Source organism: Thamnophis elegans, chromosome 13 (assembly GCF_009769535.1).
Source record: "Thamnophis elegans isolate rThaEle1 chromosome 13, rThaEle1.pri, whole genome shotgun sequence".
Lineage (NCBI taxonomy): Eukaryota > Metazoa > Chordata > Lepidosauria > Squamata > Colubridae > Thamnophis > Thamnophis elegans.
Genome location: NC_045553.1, coordinates 8021449 through 8035209, shown reverse-complemented (window position 1 = coordinate 8035209; position 13761 = coordinate 8021449). Strand labels below are relative to the sequence as shown.

General features: G+C 43.0%; 4 gene segments (V, D, J or C); all 4 read right to left on the bottom strand.

Moving 5' to 3' along the window:
- The window catches only part of LOC116516505, a 100651-nt gene extending 97473 nt beyond the window's left edge, over positions 1–3178 (bottom strand). Inside the window, 2 exon segments of the V gene segment in view lie at positions 2729–3045; positions 3133–3178. Of these exon segments, the coding sequence occupies positions 2729–3045; positions 3133–3178 (363 nt within the window).
- Positions 3179–6787: 3609 nt separating this feature from the next.
- Positions 6788–7278, bottom strand: LOC116516796. The segment is given in 2 exon segments: positions 6788–7128; positions 7212–7278. Coding segments are annotated over 2 exon segments (387 nt in total).
- A 3328-nt stretch (positions 7279–10606) lies between these two features.
- Positions 10607–11444, bottom strand: LOC116516507. The segment is given in 2 exon segments: positions 10607–10984; positions 11359–11444. Coding segments are annotated over 2 exon segments (387 nt in total).
- A 1234-nt stretch (positions 11445–12678) lies between these two features.
- On the bottom strand, positions 12679–13761 carry LOC116516795. The segment is given in 3 exon segments: positions 12679–12708; positions 13198–13598; positions 13686–13761. Coding segments are annotated over 3 exon segments (477 nt in total).

Sequence of the window (13761 nt, the reverse complement as noted above, 5' to 3'; positions counted from 1 at the left end):
GCATGGGCAGCTGTGAGTGTGTGTGTCAGAGAGAGTGAGAGAGCGAGAGAGAGCCAGTGAGTGAGTGAGCAAAAGAGAGAGACACATACAGAAATAGACAGATAGACAGATAGACAGATAGACAGAGAGAGAGAGACAGAGACAGAGACAGAGACAGACAGAGAGACAGAGACAGGGAGAAAGTGAGAAAGTGAGAGAGAGACAGAGAGAGAGTCAGAGAGTTACACACACACACACACACACGATAAATCGATGGACAGACAGAAGATATATATGATTATTTGAGAAGCCACAGATTGGAATGAATTTCATTGTAGAGTTGTGATGAGCAAAACAGATTAGAATCACTTTTGTTTTTATCCTTTTTTAAGAACGAATCAACGTGTCTTGTGCAATCCAAATCTCATTGTAGAATTGTGATGAGCAAAACAGATTAGGATAACTTGTTAATGACTGTTAAAACATATTTTAGAACTTCCTTTAGGGTTTTTCTCACAGCCTTCGGACTCTGCAACTGCTCCTCCTTGTAGTAGAGGTTTTTGTCTCAGTTCCTCATAGGCTTGTATCACTGTGGAACGCAGTACTAGCACCATACCACACAGCACAGTAATAATCAGCCTCGTCTTCTACCTGAATGTTCCTGATGGTCAAATACCATTTATTTTGGCTGCTTTCCTTGGAGGCAGAGAAGCGGCTGAGATCACCAGAGCCGGCAGTTGCACTGCTGTAGTAATGATAAAGGAATGTGGGAGGACCTCCTTCTTTCTGTCGATACCATGATTGCTCATAAGATGTTACTTCTCCACTGCTCAGGGAACAAGAGAGTTTGACCATCTGTCCTGGGGAAGGTGACATGGAGGATTCCTGAATCACTGTAGGATTGGAACTGCATCCTGGGAAAAGAATAATGGTCTAAGTTTGTGTTCTTGGGGTCCTTACTTGAGAAGGTTCTTGTACTGGGTGATCCTTCACTCACCTGTGCACCAGATCCCCAGAAGGACAATGAGAGATGCTCCCAACATGTTGTAGACCTTCTTGGCTTCTGGTGATTGAGATCCTGTGTTAACGCAAGTGCCTTTTATTGGGGGGCTTCTTACATCAACCCTGTTTTTCCCCCAGGGCTTATTTGCATGGTTTGCTCCTCCTCCTCCTTTTCTGACTTCTCATTGGTTCATGTGTCCCAATCAAGGGGCCCCTTCGTGCAGGCGATGCTTACTTATTTTCTTGCATGAAGGTGTCTCCTGAAAGTTAGAAGAGGATTTTGGTTTGTAATTGTCCTAGGAGTGGATTAGCTTGGATCCTGTTTTCTACACCTGGCATGAACGCAAAGTGGGTGGTTTGGGCCAGTCACTATCCTCAACTCTTCCTTGGCATCTAAAAAAAATCATTGTTTTCAAGGGTTAAGCAGTTGTTTCCAAGTCACATCCAGTCTTTGAATCGCAAGAAACTTTTGGCCCTCTTACACAGAGACTTAGAGAATCAGTTTTGTTTAGATGCCATCAGATTTGACTATAGCATTGCTTTATCTTCACCACATTGGAGTGTGTGTCTGTTTGCATGGGCAGATGTGAGTGTGTGTGTGTCAGAGAGAGTGAGAGAGTAAGAGAGTGCCAGCGAGAGAATGAGCAAGAGAGACACACACAAAGAGAGACCGATAGAGAGAGACAGACAGACATACAGACAGACACACACACACGCAGAGAGACAGACAGAGGGACAGAGTCAGAGAGAAAGTGAGAGAAAGACAGAGAGAGAGAGTAAGAGAGAGTGAGGGACAGACAGAAGATATATATGATTGTTTGAGAATCCACAGATTGGAGTGAATTTCATTGTAGAGTTGTGATGAGCAAAACAGATTAGAATCACTTTTGTTTTTTTCCTTTTTTAAGAACGAATCAACGTGTCTTGTGTAATCCAAATCTCATTGTAGAATTGTGATGAGCAAAGCAGATTAGGATAACTTGTTAATAGCAATAGCAGTAGACTTATATACCGCTTCATAGGGCTTTCAGCCCTCTCTAAGCGGTTTACAGAGAGTCAGCATATTGCCCCCAACAATCTGGGTCCTCATTTTACCCACCTCGGAAGGATGGAAGGCTGAGTCAACCCTGAGCCGGTGGGATTTGAACCGCTGAACTGCTGATCTAGCAGTAGCCTGCAGTGCTGCATTTAACCACTGCGCCACCTCGGCTCTTAATGACTGTTAAAACATATTTTAGAACTTCCTTTAGGGTTTTCCTCACAGCCTTCGGACTCTGCGGCTCCTCCTCCTCCTTGTAGTAGAGAAAAAGGAAAGAAAAAGGGAAGAGGGGCAGCGTTGAGTCACAGGAAGAACGAACACCCTCTACTATGAGGCAGAAGAACTGCGTACCTCACCTACCTCAGAATTTTTTAGGCTTTTAACCCTCGCTTAACTCTGCTCTAGTGATCATAAAACACCTTAGAAGTCAAAATGGGGGTTTTTTGCTCATTTTTGCCCTCCCCCCAACCTCTGGGGCACTGTACAAGCCTCCTAAAGGCTATGCATGCCCTTTTCTGGAAAAAACAAACCATTTTCGTAAAAAACGGGCCATTTTGGGGAGGTCTGCAGAGCCCAAAATTTTTTTAAAAAAATTTGCCTCTTCAAAATCTTGGTGCGTCTTATACTCTGAAAATTACGGTAGTTATTTTCAAAGGGAAGAAGAGTTTTTGTCTCACTTCTCCATCAGAAGGGACCACTGTGAAACATGCTGCTGTGCCAGATAGCACAGTAATAATCAGCCTCGTCTTCGGCCAGAACTCCAGAAACGGTTACGTAAGCAGTATTGGTGGAGGTTTCTTTAGAACCAGAGAATCTAGAAGGGACTCCAGAACCGTGCCCCGTGTCAGAATCCGTGTGGTAGTGCAAGAGAAAACGCGGAGAGCTCGGAGGCTTCTGCTGGTACCAGTACATCCTGTGGCTGCCGATGTTGACACTGCTTCCCAAGGTGCAGGTGAGTTTCACCGTGTTTCCTGGGGACACTGAGGCTGACGGAGGTTGAGACACCAGACTTTGCGAAGTTGCTCCTAGAAGAAAACAAGAGAAAAGTTTCACACGCTTTCCGATCATGAGTTGTGGTCCTTGGAGAGCAATTCCACGTAACATGATCTCACCTTCGCCCCACACTACCAAGAGACTAAGGAAAAGAGCCCAGGACATATTGATGAAGTTTGGTGGACCAGAAGAACAGTAAATAGATCCACCATGGAGAGGACATTGTGTGTCCTTGTCTTATATATCCATCTTGCTTGTTTTGGTGGAGAAGAAAAACTCCTCCTTCATGTTAATGAGATGCTACTTGAATGGCTCCTGAAATATTGAGGTTGAATGCTTCTCCCCCCAATTTGGTTGGCTGATTGTCATTCTGGCTGCTTCTCTCTCTCTAGTGAGACATATATTTTTGATGTCTTGATCACTGAAGAACAATTACGGAATGCTTTGTTGTGTTAGAAGCATCACATATGAAGCATCACAACAAGCATAGAGACAAGTCCATGGATAGACAATGAAGATGACTGCATCTCATTTGGGATTTGGATTTAGTCAACTGACGTGCGGTTGGAACATAGAAGACAAGAGAAGAGAAGAGTAGAGTAGAATACAATACAATAGAATAGAATGAATAAGAATAGAACAGAATATAGAATAGAATAGAATGAATAAGAATAGAATAGAATAGAATGGAGTAGAATAGAATGAATAAGAATAGAATAGAATGAATAAATAGAATATAGAATATAGAATAGAATAGAATAGAAGATAGAATAGAATATAGAATGGAATAGAATGAATAAGAATAATATAGAATATAGAATATAGAATAGAACAGAATATAGAATAGAATAGAATGAATAAGAATAGAATAGAATAGGGTAGAATAGAATGAATAAGAATAGGATAGAATATAAAATAGAATAGAATGAATAAGAATAGAATAGAATGAAGAATAGAATAGAATGAATAAGAATAGAATATATAATATATAATATAATATAATATAATATAATATAATATAATATAATATAATATAGAATAGAATAGAATATAGAATGGAATAGAATGAATAAGAATAGAATGGAATAGAATATAGAATATAATAGAATGAATAAGAATAGAATAGAATATAGAATGGAATGAATTAGAATAGAATAGAATAGAATGAATAAGAATAGAATAGAATAGAATTCTTTATTGGTCAAGTGTGATTGGACCAGTTGCAGGCGGTATGCCCTGGTACGGGCATACTGGTGCCTACCTGGAGCACCCGGTAATGTTCCGGTACTGTGCTCTGGAGGGCCCGCTGACCGCCTGAGCTCCTTACCTATGTTTGAACTCTTTGGCGCTTCCGGAGCCTTGTGGAGGCGTCACAAGAGGTAAGTATGCATGCATGTGCTCGCGCACTGTGCCCATTCATGTGATGCATGCTGGGCCCCATTACAATGGAATCCAGAATCCATCACTGGATTGCACACAGAAGGAATTTGTCTTTGTGCGTATAATCTCAGTGTAGATGAGGAGAATAAAATACATTCATCAAGAATAAAAAGATACACCACTTAGCTTACTAATAGGCTATCACATCGTATTAGGAAACAAATAAAAACAATAGTTGTTAAACAGAGTGATTGCAATGGGGGAAAAACTGTCCTTATGTCTAGGTGTTCTGGTGTGCAGTGCTTTTTTTATTTTCCAATTTTTAACATTGGAAGACTGCTGTCATGTCGCCCTAATCGTTCTCCTTCTAGTCCTCCTATGGATATGAAGCAGCAAACAGCTTATACAATACAATAGCAGAGCTGGAAGGGACCTTGGAGGTCTTCTAGTCCAACCCCCTGCCTAGGCAGGAAACCCTATACTATTCCAGACTAATGGTTATCCAACATCTTCTTAAAGACTTCAAGGGTTGGGGCATTCACAACTTCTGGAGTCAACTTCTGTTCCACTGATTAATTGTTCTCACTGTCAGGAAATTTCTCCTCAGTTCTAAGTTGCTTCTCTCCTTGATTAGTTTCCACCCATTCCTTCTTGTTCTACCCACAGGTGCCTTGGAGAATAGCTTGACTCCCTCTTCTTTGTGGCAACCCCTGGGATATCGGAAGACTGCTATCATGTCTCCCCTAGTCCTTCTTTTCATGAAACTAGACATACCCAGTTCCTGCAACCGATGTTCATATGTTTTAGTTTCCAGTCCTGTAATTATCTTTGTTGCTCTTCTCTGCACTCTTTCTAGAGTCTCCAGATCTTTTTGACATCGACCCAAACTGAATGCAGTTTCTTGAAAGCTTGGTTCATATCCCCATCTGATGGTTCTGAATAGTATTACATGCTCATCTCAATTTTTTTTCCTGCGGTGGAGAGATCCTGAAGATGGCAGCAGAACCAAAGAGATGCCAAGGACAGTTTTCATCTTTGGTTTTCCCCCAAATAAAACCGAGAATTAAAAATTGCAAGGATTTTTTTTTTAAAAAAAAAGGCTCAGAGCTGCTAGTGGAGCTCAGACGTGAAGGCTATTTCTAATGCTCCCAAGCCACTTGGGAAGAAAAACGGAAGTGAAAAAGCCTTCTGCTATGCAGATACTAAAAATAGTCCCTGGGGAATAAACACCTTTGGCTTAGCAGAAGAAAAACAGAAAAAATCTTTGTAAGGGAAAAACCCATCAAATAAACATCTGTGACTATATATAGCCCAAACTGGAAATCATGAAATGAAATGAACATTTGTGAATATATAAAGCCAATCTGCTCACCTTATCAATACAATTTTTTAAAAATAAAGGATAAAGGTAAAGGTTCCCCTCCCATATATGTGCTAGTTGTTCCCAACTCTAGGGTGCAGTGCACATTTCCATTTCAAAGATGAAGAGCCAGCGTTGTCCGAAGAGGTCTCCGTGGTCATGTGGCTGGCATAACCAAATGCTGAAGGTGTACAGAACGCTGTTACCTTCCCACCAAATCTTTCTGATTGACAAGCTCAGCATCTTAGCCACTGAGCCACCACGTCCCTCAAATAAAGGATATTACTATCAAATTGTATAATATCGTACAAAGATATTCGTAGGCAAAGGATGGATTTCTTGGCAGCCTGTGCAGGTGTCTGCCATAAAATGATTTTGATAAACTGGACAGTATTCGGTAATAAAAAAGGTCTGATTTTTCTCATTTTTGAATTGCAGAAAATTGAGTAGGCTGACCAAATTCTTCAAGGAATCCATCGATCCATCGATCCACCCACCCACCCACCCACCCATCCATCCATCGATCCATCGATCCATCCATCCATCCATCCATCCATCCATCCATCCATCCATCCATCCATCCATCCATCTACCTACCTACCTATCTACGTACCTATGTACCTACCTAACTATCATCTATTTTCCTTCCTTCCTTCCTTCCTTCCTTCCTTCCTTCCTTCCTTCCTTCCCTCCCTCCCTCCCTCCCTCCCCCTCCCTCCCTCCCTCCCTCCTTTCTTTCTTTCTTTCTTCAATGAAAGGAACAGAAAACAACAGGATCACAGCAGTGTGAAATTATGAACTCCCCAGAGATACACGGGATTTTCCAAAGTGTCTACAACTGCGAAACCACATAACTTTTGAAGCTGAGCTTTTTTGAAGCTGAACGTTTGAAGCTCAAACTACAGGAAAACACCAAGCCATTCTCTAAGGACAGCAAAACCCATGAGTCTTACACTGCCTTGTTTCAAGGGAGTAGATTTACCATCACCTTTGGCTCTTCTTCTTCTTGATTTGGAGGTTTTTGTCTCAGTTCCTCATAGGCTTGTATCACTGTGGAACACATTACTAGCACCATACCACAAAGCACAGTAATAAACAGCCTCGTCTCCTGGCTGGACATCCCTGATGGTCAAATACCATTTATTTTGGCTGCTTTCCTTGGAGGCAGAGAAGCGGCTGAGATCACCAGAGCCGGCAGTTGCACTGCTGTAGTAAAACAAAAGGAATGTGGGAGGACCTCCTTCTTTCTGTCGATACCATGATTGGTGATAAGATGTTACTTGTCCACTGCTCAGGGAACAAGAGAGTTTGACCGTCTGTCCTGGGGAAGGTGACATGGAGGATTCCTGAATCACTGTAGGATTGGAACGGCATCCTGGGAAAAGAATAATGGTCTAAGTTTGTGTTCTTGGGGTCCTTACTTGGGAAGGTTCTTGTACTGGGTGGTCTTTCACTCACCTGTGCACCAGATCCCCAGAAGGACAATGAGAGACGCTCCCAACATGTTGCAGACCTTCTTGGGCTTCCGGTGATTGAGATCCTGTGTTAATGCAAGTACCTTTTATTGGGGGGCTTCTTATATCAACCCTATTTTTCCCCCAGGGCTTATTTGCATGGTTTGCTCCTCCTCCTCCTTTCCTGACTTCTCATTGGTTCATGTGTCCCAATCGAGGGGCCCCTTCGTGCAGGCGATGCTTACTTATTTTCTTGCATGAAGGTGTCTCCTGAAAGTTAGTAGAAGATTTTGATTTGTTAATGCCCTAGGAGTGGATTATGTTGGATCCTGTTTTCTACACCTGGCATGGAGGCAAGGTGGGTGGTTTGGGCCAGTCACAACCCTCAACTCTTCCTTGGCATCTGAAAAAAAAACCATCCTGGAAGAAGAGAGTGGCAAGCAATTCTCCCTCTCCTCAATTTATTCAGGGTCAGCTATATTCAGCCTTTCTGTTATTTCATCTATTAGTCACAGGGACGGTGGGATAAAATGCTGTTGCCCTTCCTGCTTCTAACAGTGATGTTGGGAAATCCTTGTTTTCAAGGGCTAAGGAGTTGTTTCCAAGTCACATCCAGCCTTTGAATCACAAGAAACGTTTGCTCCTCTTACATAGAGACTTAGAGAATCAGTTTTGTTTAGATGCCATCAGATTTGACTAAAGCATTGCTTTATCTTCACCACATTGGAGTGTGTGTGTGTTTGCATGGGCAGATGTGAGTGTGTGTATCAGAGAGAGTAAGAGAGCGAGAGAGAGCCAGCGAGAGAGTGAGCGAGAGGGAGACACACACACAGAGACAGATAGAGCCAGAGAGAGAGAGACAGACAGACACACACACACACAGAGAGACAGACAGAGAGACAGAGTCAGAGAGAAAGTGAGAGAAAGACAGAGAGAGAGTCAGAGAGAGTGAGGGACACACACACACACACAGACACACACACACAGGATAAATGTATGGACAGAGAGAAGATATGTGTGTGTTTGCATGGACAGATTTGTTTGTGTGTGTCAGAGAGAGTGAGAGAGCGAGAGAGAGCCAGTGAGCGAGCAAGAGAGACACATACGGAAAGAGCCAGATAGACAGAGAGAGAGAGACAGACACACAGACAGAGACAGACAGAGAGAGAGAGAGAGACAGAGAGAAAGTGAGAGAGAGACAGAGAGAGGGTCAGAGAGAGTGAGGGACACACACACAGACACACACACAAACACACACACACACACAGACACACACAGGATAAATGGTTGGACAGACAGAAGATATATATGATTATTTGAGAATCCACAGATTGGAATGAATTTCATTGTAGAGTTGTGATGAGCAAAACAGATTAGAATCACTTTTGTTTTTTATCCTTTTTTAAGAACGAATCAACGTGTAATCCAAATCTCATTGTAGAATTGTGATGAGCAAAACAGATTAGGATAACTTGTTAATGACTGTTAAAAGATATTTTATAACTTCCTTTAGGGTTTTTCTCACAGCCTTATGACTCTGCGACTGCTCCTCCTCCTTGTAGTAGAGGTTTTTGTCTCAGTTCCTCATAGGCTTGTATCACTGTGGAACGCACTACTAGCACCATACCACACAGCACAGTAATAATCAGCCTCGTCTCTTGGCTGGACATCCCGGATGGTCAAATACCATTTATTTTGGCTGCTTTCCTTGGAGGCAGAGAAGCGGCTGAGATCACCAGAGCCGGCAGTTGCACTGCTGTAGTAACGATAAAGGAATGTGGGAGGACCTCCTTCTTTCTGTCGATACCATGATTGGTCATAAGATGTTACTTGTCCGCTGCTCAGGGAACAAGAGATTTTGACCGTCTGTCCTGGGGAAGGTGACATGGAGGATTCCTGAATCACTGTAGGATTGGAACGGCATCCTGGGAAAAGAATAATGGTCTAAGTTTGTGTTCTTGGGGTCCTTACTTGGGAAGGTTCTTGTACTGGGTGGTCTTTCACTCACCTGTGCACCAGATCCCCAGAAGGACAATGAGAGATGCTCCCAACATGTTGCAGACCTTCTTGGGCTTCTGGTGATTGAGATCCTGTGTTAACGCAGGTACCTTTTATTGGGGGGCTTCTTACATCAACCCTGTTTTTCCCCCAGGGTTATTTGCATGGTTTGCTCCTCCTCCTCCTTTCCTGACACAGAAAGAGAGACAGAGACAGAGAGAAAGTGAGAGAGACACAGAGAGAGTCAGAGACAGTGAAAGAAACACACAAAGACACACACACAACCAGGATAAATGGATGGACAGAGAGAAGATGAATATGATTATTTGAGAATCCACAGATTGGAATGAATTTCATTGTAGAGTTGTGATGAGCAAAACAGATTAGAATCACTTTTGTTTTTTATCCTTTTTTAAGAATGGAAGCAAGGTTGGGGCATTCATTATTCACTCAACGTATCCTTGGGATGTTGTTAGGTAAGCTCCCCATTGGGAGAGTGAGTACATTCAGAGAAGCGTTGTGAGAATATTGTTGGAGAACACACAAACCAGCATACAGAGACACTGCAGTTTAAGTAGGCTTTTACTTTTGTGGAAATAGAGGTATCAGAGTCCATCAAACAGTCCAAGTCATACACGGATAAGACAGTCAGTCATCAATGTCTTTCAGTTAAGGGATAATCCAAATAACATAGTCCAGTGTCATATAATCAGTTCAGCTCATGGCACTTCCAGCTTCCAAAAACACTCAGATCAGATCAGCCCAGCATCTAACAAATGGAGAGCTAACAGTCATTCTGGCTCCCTCTAATGGCCGATTGAGGAATACAGCAACCAATCACATTTTACATTATGATTTAAAGAAACAAGTATAGCATTGCTATATGATTTATATATTGCCAACCCAACCGTTAGAATTATATTCCTAACAATCCTATTCTCCAAAAGAAAACAAGAAGTAATGGGTGGAAACTACTCAAGGAGAGAACCAACCTAGAACTAAGGAGGAATTTCCTAACTGTGAGAACAATTAATCAGTGGAACAGTTTGCCTCCAGAAGTTGTGAATGCCCCAACACTGGAGGCTTTTAAGAAGATGTTGGATAGCCATTTGTCCACAATGTTGTAAGTATAGGGGCTTCTGCATGAGCAGGGGGTTGGACTAGAAGACCTCCAAGGTAACCTCCAATTCTATTATCCTGTTATTTTACTTATTCATTACATTTCTATGCCAGCCATCTCACTGATAACAGCGATTCTGGGCAGCTGATAATATGAGAAAATGTAAGAAAGGGTTAGAATTGAATTAGAAAATCAAACAGAAAAACTTTTAGTTGCTGGAGATAGCTCTGAAGCTGAAGAAAGAAAAACCCAAGGTGAGATTTTGCTTTTTAGAAGCTACCAGCTGTGGAGATGGGAGGTTTTTGTCTCACTTCTTCATTAGAAGATATCACTGTGAAACGTGCTGCTGTGCCAGATAGCACAGTAATAATCAGCCTCGTCTTCAGCCAGAACTCCAGAAATGGTTAAATAACCACTATTGGCGGAGGTTTCTTTGGAACCAGAGAATCTAGAAGGAACTCCAGAACCTTGTCCCTTGTCAGAATCTGTGTAGAAGTGCAAGAGAAAATGTGGAGGACCTGAGGTCTTCTGTTGGTACCAACTTATCCTGTAGCTTCCAATACTGATGCCACTGTCCAAGGTGCAGGCGAGTTTCACCGTGTTTCCTGGGGACACTGAGGCTGACGGAGGTTGAGACACCACACTTGGTGAGGTTGACGCTGGAAAAATAAATAGAGAAAATTGTTGACCATGAGCTGCAGTGTCTCTGGGCAGCTGAGCATGAAGACAAGGACTAGGGGTGACATGATTTTCCAAACCAGCTGAAGGAGGAGAAGAAGCATTTAATGGAAGCTGGTCAAAGAGAGATCCAATCTAGAAGTAAGGAGAAATTTCCTGTCGGTGAGAACAATGAATCATCCTCATGAATGGCTTGCCTCCAGAAGTTGTGAATGCTCCATCACTGGAGGTTTTCAAGAAATGATTGGACAGCCAGTTGTCCAGAATGACATAGGATCTCCTGCTTGAGCAGGGAGTAGGACTAGAAGACCTCCAAGGTCACATCCAACTCTCTTATTCTGTACTTGGACCTTACCTGTGCCCCACAATGCCAAGAAGCTCAGAAATGAAGCCCAGAACATGATGGTGATGTAATCAGGTGGCCCGAATGGAGACAAGAAACCAAAAAGATTCACCCTGGAGAATATCTTGCATGTTGTTGTCCTTTATACCTTGCTTGCATGAGGTGGTGGAGACTTTCAGCTCCTCCTCCATGCTAATCAGGTGCTGCTTGAATGGTCTTCAGATGCTTAAAGGCAGAATTTTGGGTTGAACGCTCCTCACACTTGTGGTGACTCTCAGGGTATCTGCTGTCAGCATTGTCGAGGTTTTATTTCCTTGATTAGTTCTCAACTGCTTTGTTTCCCCTGAAGGAACTGGACCAGAACTGGCAAGACAATGATTTGCCATGAAGAACGGAGGTTCCCCCAGCTGCTAGAGGTCTGCCGACTTCTGCTGAGTAGGAGGTTCTTATCTAATCTTCCCTACTGTCTAATCAGTGCTGAATCTGACCTGATCACCATCTCGTCTCTCTCTGTTCTCTGACCGGGGCTTCCCAAGAGCATGAAGCAAATCCTTGTCCCGACAAAAAAACCCTTTTATGAATTGACTATGAATTCTGCTCATTCCCATCCAGCAAAGTCTTTCAAGTGAGGATTTACAGTCACAGACCTTATCTGGCTTGGAGAGCTGCTAGGGTGTTTTTGCCCTCCTGAGGCTCTGGAGGTATTTCCTCAGCCTCTGGGAGAGCAAAAATGGCCTCTCCTGGGCTCTGGAGGCTGGAAACAGACCAATTTCTGGACTTCCGGTATTTCCGGTAGGCTCATCTTTCCCTCTCCCAGAGCCTCCGGGTGGGCCCTGCACTTACCTGGCATGATGAATGGGCTGCATGGACACTCCTGGGAGGGGTGGAGAGGGGTGTGAAGGGTCAGCCGGTCCTTGTAACTACTGGTTCAATGAACCAGATTAAAATTAACATCCGGTTCGCCCAAACTGGTCCGAACCGGTTGAATCCCAACCTGGTTGAGAGAGAGAAGATCTTGAATGGGCTTCAAGGGTTTACTCAGAAGCAACAGGCCATAAAAATGAGAAGGAGACAAATTGAGTTAGAGTCGGAGATATGGAAAAATCTACAATTATCCTTAAAGGGTAAAATAGCCACAATTAATATTAATATATTACCAAGATTGCTGTTTTTATTTCAAACGATGGCGATAAAGTTAGAGAAAAAATATTTTGAAACTCTTAATAAAATAATAGCGAAATTAGCACAAGACAGACAAGAATTAACATAAAAATGCTGCAAGATTACAAGAATTAGAGGAGGGTTCGGATTCCGAAACTGGAAAATATATTATCAAGCAGCGGCACTGTCATCGATGAAAGACTGGATTATGTGGAGGAAAGGAAGGTTATTGACATTGGAGGGACATGATCTGCAACTAGGTTGGCATGTGTTTTTGTGGCATGGGAAAACAAGATACATACCATATTTTTCGGAGTATAAGACGCAACTTTTTCCCTCAAAAAAGAGGGTGAAAATCTGGGTGCGTCTTATACACTGAATACAGCATTTTTTGCCTCCTGAAACCCCACCCCCTTTGCAAAAATGACCATGCATCCCCTTTAGGAGGCTTCCAGAGTGCTGCTGGGGGCTGGGGAGGGAAAGAATGAGTGAAAAATGGGTTGTTTTTGGCTCATCTTTGCCCTCCCCCCAGCCCCTGGAGTACTCTACAAGCCTCCTAAAAGCTATGCATGCCATTTTTTGGAAAAAACAAGCCCGTTTTTATGAAAATCGGGCCATTTTGGGGAGGTCCGCAGAGCGCAAATATTTTTTAAAAAAGAATTGCCTCTTCAAAATCTTGGTGCGCCTTACACTCTGAAAAATACTGTAGTTATTTTCAAAGGGAAGGAGAGTTTTTGTCTCACTTCTCCATCAGAAGATATCACTGTGAAACGTGCTGCTGTACCAGATAGCACAGTAATAATCAGCCTCGTCTTCAGCCAGAACTCCAGAAATGGTTAAATAACCACTATTGGTGGAGGTTTCTTTGGAACCAGAGAATCTAGAAGGGACTCCAGAACCTTGTCCCTTGTCAGAATCTGTGTGGAACTGCAAGAGAAAACGTGGAGAGCTCGGAGGCTTCTGCTGGTACCAGTATATCCTGTAGCTTCCAATACTGATGCTACTGCCCAAGGTGCAGGCGAGTTTCACCGTGTTTCCTGGGGACACTGAGGCTGATGGAGGTTGAGACACCAGACTTTGCGAAGTTGCTCCTAGAAGAAAACAAGAGAAAAGTTTCACAAGCGTTCCGATCATGAGTTGTGGTCCTTGGGGAGAAATTCCACGTAACATGATCTCACCTTCGCCCCACACTACCAAGAGGCTAAGGAAAAGAGCCCAGGACATATTGATGAAGTTTGGTGACCCAGAAGAACA